General features: G+C 29.7%; 1 protein-coding gene across 3 annotated transcripts in view; it reads right to left on the bottom strand.

The window, feature by feature from the left end:
* Positions 1 to 6,556, bottom strand: part of Hel89B (histone acetyltransferase 1) — a 41,419-nt gene that overhangs the window by 21,754 nt on the left and 13,109 nt on the right. For all 3 annotated transcript variants that reach the window (XM_067044850.1, XM_067044848.1, XM_067044849.1), the window contains exons 11-18: positions 5,959 to 6,166; positions 4,435 to 4,584; positions 4,199 to 4,355; positions 3,910 to 4,114; positions 2,755 to 2,893; positions 2,428 to 2,594; positions 805 to 922; positions 580 to 720 (exon numbers count right to left, since the gene is read on the bottom strand). In XM_067044850.1, the coding sequence (XP_066900951.1) occupies positions 580 to 720; positions 805 to 922; positions 2,428 to 2,594; positions 2,755 to 2,893; positions 3,910 to 4,114; positions 4,199 to 4,355; positions 4,435 to 4,584; positions 5,959 to 6,166 (1,285 nt within the window). The remainder of the gene's footprint in view (positions 1 to 579; positions 721 to 804; positions 923 to 2,427; positions 2,595 to 2,754; positions 2,894 to 3,909; positions 4,115 to 4,198; positions 4,356 to 4,434; positions 4,585 to 5,958; positions 6,167 to 6,556) is intronic.

Raw genomic sequence — 6,556 nt, 5'->3', positions numbered from 1 at the left:
GAAACATCTTAATTTCCCTTTAGTTTATTAATTTCAATTGTGAAGCCTTTATAATTAGTCAAGACAAAAATAAAAATTTTTCTCAGAGAATATTGCAGTGAATTTTTTATAAGGTTGCCACTAAGGTCATATGTTACTTCAGGATGATCCTCATAATGGGATCCACCATTTTGATTTAAATAGGCCCTTTATTAAGAGCATACTTATACCCATATAAGTCATTTATGAAGAACCAATAAATGTAATATTGAAATTATTATAACAAAGCCAAAAAATTGATAAAATAAAATTTAAATGATTTATCAACTCTTTTTAACAGGAGTTTAATAATTTGAAGTTTCTTTAATATATAAACATGAATGCCAGAGTAACAATATACAAAAACAAAATACAAATATGTTATTGGAAAATCATAAAATTTTACAGACCAATAAATTAAAATAATAAAAAAAAATTAAATAAGGAAACATTGATTTAACTCATAAAATGAGAATGATATAATTTTCTGTAAAATATTTTTTTTAAAGGTAGTTATTTAAAAATAGACGACCTGTTTATCATCATAAGTTACTGAATTACCTTAGATGGAAAGATCCTGGGAGTAAATTCAGTGTCAGATCTAAGAAATGTGATTAGATTAGTAATGATCTTTGCATTAGGGCAGGGTTCTCGCTCCACACAACTTTGAACCAACAAAGCTAAATGTTTTGCAGAGAGTTCCTGTAGACAAAAATATATAACAAATTGTAAAATTGGCAAAATATTTAAACTTAATAAATAAAATTCCAATATACGCAAACCAACCTGCAATTCTTCATTTTCTTCACGTTTGATACTGTCCATAAGTGGCTTTACTATTGGACTTAGCTTCTCAGGTAGTTCTTTCAGCATAACAATGGCTCCTGCCAGTGCTGCCTGAGTCCTATTAACAAAATTAGTTTGAATGAATCATAAAATAAATTCATTTTAATTAGATTAATAAAAATAAAATTCACAGTAAAATAATTTTATAAAAATTTATTAGTACCTTTCAATCAACTATCCGAGTGTATACAATTTAAATTATTTCTTACTTTATAAACAATTTTTTTTTTTGTTAGCTCTATGGATCTTGTAGATCTTTGGCCGCCAGGACCAGCCACCTCCATGCCAACCTGTCTTGGGCTACTGCCTTCCAGTTTAATGCATGCAACTCTTTTGGTTGATTTTATCTTTGTTGATTTTATCTATCCATCTGGTTTTTGGCCTTACACGTGGTCTCTTGCCAACTATGACATTTATTGTTGTTCGCTTTTTGATTGCTGTTGCTTCGAGAGACATGCCACATCTTAATCTCCTTGCCTTCAGATTATAAGATATCAACTGACCAGTCCCTACAAGCAATTCACTGTTAGTGCTTCTTCTCTACATTTTAAGGTCCTGATCCCAAATCACTCCTGTAATTGTACGGAGAACTTTCCTAACAAATCTCTTGATTCTTCTTTCTAGGTAACCTGTTAGATCCCAGATCTTGCAACCGTTAACAGAGCTGGTTTTATCACAACACTTAGCTTCGTGTTTTTAGAGATTTTTTGGGATTTCAGTATTCTTAAAAGAAGGTTCTGTTTGTGTTTGTTATATGCTGGTATATCTCAGTCAGTTGATCATTTAATAAGGTTATTATGGTGTCAAGGTACTTGGAACTGACTACTTTTCGAAACGATATGGCGTCTACACAGACCATGTCGTTACAGTGGATTTTTGAGCTTACAATCATATACTTTGTTTTATCTTCACTTATTGCAAGCCAATTTCCTCTGCTTCTCTTATCAGAGTCTTTCCATGTTATCTTGGTAACTTCCTAGAACCACAATGTCATCCGCATATGGTAGGATTTTATGTTTGTAAACAAACATAGTCAATAATTAATTCATGTGAAGGAGAAAACATATTGATATAGAACCAATATTAAAGACACATTTTGACAGAAAGTTTAATATTGTTAGCATAGATGGCACATGATCTCAATTCGTAATGTACTAGACTTCAGTGGGTTTGAGATTTTTTTCTGAAGGAATTAGCCGTTAAATGGAATTGACTTTTCCTCATAAAGATATAGGAGTTACTACTTACATAAAATAATTAATAACCCAATAGAGAACCAAAATCAAAGTTATAAGGAAATTTTTAGACCTAAAGTCAAAGTTATATTTTTAGAGTGCTACCATGTGTAGTTTCTCTACACGCCTGTAACACTCCAATTTAATTTAGATCAGATTTACTAAATGTATTATAATATACAGTTGTAAATAGCAATAAATAAATATTTAAAAAATTTGACTGGTCAATGTGAACAATAAACATCACTCATTATACCTCATCACCAAATGAAAACAATAAGTCATAACCAAAATCAGGACTCAATCATTACATGAAAAATATAATTACATTATATGATATGTATTCTGTTCATTGAGGGTTGTTGAAACAGCACTACGAATACATTTCCTCCTTTCCTGTAATGTTTCTAATAACTTTGGTTTTAGTCTACTTTTTTCAAGCAAGTCAGCCGTATAGGTCCCACAAAGATGTTCCATTTGATCTAAAGTTAAAACCTATAATAAGACATAAATTAATAACACCAATAAATAAATTTAAAAAAACAAAACAGAATTTTATGACTAAGTGATCCAATTTGAATCAACTGCTGATTAACGATATTATTCTCATGGCTTTACAATGAATTGAAAATAAATCAACAAAATAAATACTCACATTTGCACTGGTAATCTCATCAGCAACAACTTTGTAATGTTTCAACAAAGCAAAAAAATCTTTGACATCTTGCAGTAATTTTGAGTAAGAGAGTCCAATCTCATCATAATAAACAGTTTCAGTCAAGCATTCCATTAATCTGAAATTATGATATTAACTAGAAATGAAATAACTTTACAAAAAGTAAATGGTACTGTTTCATTGCCCAGACAAAAATTATTTCAAGAGTGTACGTCATAACAATCAAGCATTGATACAAAAAATTGAAGAAATGTGCTTTATATTTGAAAGGGTTACATTCACACCAACTTCTGTATGTATAAGTAAGCAACTTCAAAACCTTTAATGTATATGTGCAAGTTTGAGTTTGAGGGGAGGGGGGGGGATAAAGCCTCCTCTAAGTAGCCTACAACTTACATCTGAAGGGTAACATGCCAACCCTCTTGAGGAAGAAAATTTTGAACTCGATAGTAATAATAAATTTCTAGTATTTTAGTACTTTTGTGTTATTGACAAATAAAAATAAACTCCCATCTCAAGACTAAAAACAATTTTGATATTCATTGTTTTTCTAACAATTTAGACAGATATTTTTCAAGTCTAATCTGTTTTTTTTTTTCAAAAATAAATTTCTAATAACGCTTTTGTTATTTTGTGTTTGTACAGCTATTCATAGATTATTATTTTTAAAATACATCATAGTTAAACTAGTTTTAATTCATTAAAATAATAATCAACATACAAATTAGTGCACATGAATGAAAGAATATAAAACAATTCAAAATGTTAAATAAAAAATTCAAAATAGTGCCTAATTGACAGGGTAGCTTTTTGATGTCATGTAGAGGGAAAAGTTTTTCTCTGCTAAAGCATAACTTCCACCCACAAGTTTATTATTAAGTAATTCAATTTATTTTTGTAATGGATATGCCACATAGAAACTATTAAAATAAATAAAACCTTCTTGAAAGTTGGTGAGAATTAGGTCTTGAAATACAAAAAAAAAAAAAGAACAAGAGAAGAAGGGATTTGGCAATCACTTTAGCAGAATAAATTAAGAGAACATTAAGTAGAAATGCTCAAGCTGATGGGTTTTACAACTTAATCTAATTAATTCATTTACAATTAATATATATAAAAATCAAAATAGCTTACTTGACAACAAGCGGTTTTGGAGAAGGTGATGGAAGTTCATGCAAAGCCCATTCTGATATAACTAGACCGACAACAAACCTTTGAAGTGCAGACTTACTGTTCAAGTAAACTAATATCACTTTCACATAACAATCTATAGGAGACTCCATTTCCTCTGTATAAACAATCCCAGGAGCCGGTTTCACAATGAACTTAGATAAGTATCCTGCAATTTAAGGGCAGTAGGTAATAACATTAAAATAAAATTGAAAAATTCTAAAGAAATAAATATTAAAAAAAAAAAAATTACCAAGCATTTTTGTAACAGTAAATCTAGCATGAGAACTATTCTTTTCTCTAACATTAACAGGTACTGTCTCATTTCCACCAATATACTGTTTCATATCACAACGTGCTTGATCTTGTCCTTGTACACAACGGCCGCTTTTCAAAGGACATGTTCCTTCCTAAAAAAAATTTAAATTATCAAACTAAGTAATTGAAGTTTTTTAGTGTGTCAACATAAATTATAGTATAACAGTATACCTTAGATGTATGTTTCGCTTGAATAAAAAGACTAGGATCAAATGGTAAGCGGGGAGGTTGCATAGCCAAACATAGCCATCCTGTTATATAAGGACACGCAGCAACTAGAATATCATTTAGCTTACTTTTGTCGAGAACTTCCTTCCAAACCTGTAATAAATTAAAGGGTTATATTAATTTTTTTTTTAATATGGAACCCTAAACTGTGAAAAGATAATAATAATATATTTTTTTCCCCACCAAGTAGCCGACAAATTAATAAAAAATAAACAATAATATGGATTATTTAACCTATTGGTCATATTTGTATCAAACAATAGTTTTAAAATGAGAATTAAAGAAATACCAAGTATTAATCATATTTAGAACAGTCACAGTAAAATCGAATATGTTTAAATGAATACCAAGTATATTACTTTTATATCCACCAATTATAAAAACCACTTCCTCTATGACAACCTAGGTAGGGGTCAGATAGGTTCATATGTGTGTATTTGCCTTGTAATACCAGATTGCTTAATGAATCAGAACAAAATCTGGCATTGTAATGTATTAGTGCAAGAAGGTTCTAATGCTACAATAATTATAGTCATTCTATGTTAGCACATGTTTGAAGAGAAAATTACATGATTTTGCTACTTCTTTATGGCTTTTTCGCCATTCAAGTTTTCAATACATAAAGTTATCTTTTTTTTTTTTTTTTTTTAAATCATGATATTTCTTTTAAATATTTTTAATTCTAACATAGAAGTTGTAAATTTAACCTTAATAACTTGGGATCTAAATTTCTTGACAAGATTTATCAGAAATGTGGAGAAGATGATCAGGGGGTGAGGTCAGCAAGTAAACAAAAAAGGAACTATTTATTTGGGCCTACCTTTCAACCTGAATTTCAGGTCTTAATCAGGGCTGGCAAGCGCCATCCTTAGACAAGAGTCTAATTTGTTCTTGTGCAGCTCCACTTTACCAGTGGTAGGAAGCGATTTAATTCCAAAAATTCCAGTGATAGGAAGACAGACAACAGACACACTTCAACATAACAAATTGCCCAGGCTGCGGCTAGTTGATCACTGGATCAGTGATTGATTGAGTGAGGTCGAAGCATTGGCACAAATAAACTATTAACACCTCATTTATCAGAAATATAATACTTAAACATTTTCAATATATTCAATAATATTAATTACTAATAATAAACATTAATTAATGTGTTCACAAAATATTTTAAAAAACCAAGCATGAACACCCTAAAAGGTGGAAAAATCAAAGAATGATACAGTCACAGCGTTTCCTATTCAAATTGGAAAATATTAATTAATGATATCATTCATTAACGTATTTATATCCTCCTTACTTAAAGTAATAATCTATCCAAACATAATTACTTATACTTATAACTGTTAATGACATAAGATATAAATAAACTTGATCATAGTTTTTTTTAATATTCTTTAAATCATCCATCTATCAAAACAAATAACTTGTTTTAATATAACTAATAGATACTATTTGGAACACACTTACCACATGGACATTGTCATGGGTTGCCTGATGATGCTCCAGAAGAGCACGCTGATAAAGATATCTAAGAGTCGGCTGAAGTAAAGCAGCAAAACTAGCATGTCCTGTAAGAGATGATAAAGTGTTCAAAGCAGCAGAGCGAACACTAGTGTTATTATGTTCCAGTAAAGACCAAACTCTCATCACTAATTCACTTACAGCGGTATCAGCACTGAAATCAGAATTGTAGGTAACAAAAAAAAAATATAATGTGCATTTAAAACACCTAATAGCTAAAGAATCTATATATATCCAAATGAAATATACACTGCTGGTCAAAATTTTGGGACCAAACCGCTTGTCTAAAATTTGTGAGGATATTTACAACAAAGAAGATGACAGCATTTATTAATGCTATCATATCAATTTACTTATGCTAGAATATCAATTTACTTAATTTTTTTTTTTTTATGTTCTTCTAGAATTACATTACTGTAAACTCATGATTTTTTGAGTATTGGTAATACTAACTAAATACATAACATTTATACTTTTTAAATAGTTTTTACACGAGTAATTTCTTTGATATTTATTTTTCAAAATAGTGGAAATAGCTGAATTT

This window comes from Halyomorpha halys, unplaced genomic scaffold (assembly GCF_000696795.3).
Source record: "Halyomorpha halys isolate HHAL.00 unplaced genomic scaffold, Hhal_1.1 Scaffold74.1, whole genome shotgun sequence".
Taxonomy (NCBI): Eukaryota; Metazoa; Arthropoda; class Insecta; order Hemiptera; family Pentatomidae; genus Halyomorpha; species Halyomorpha halys.
This window is presented reverse-complemented; position numbering and strand designations above follow the sequence as displayed.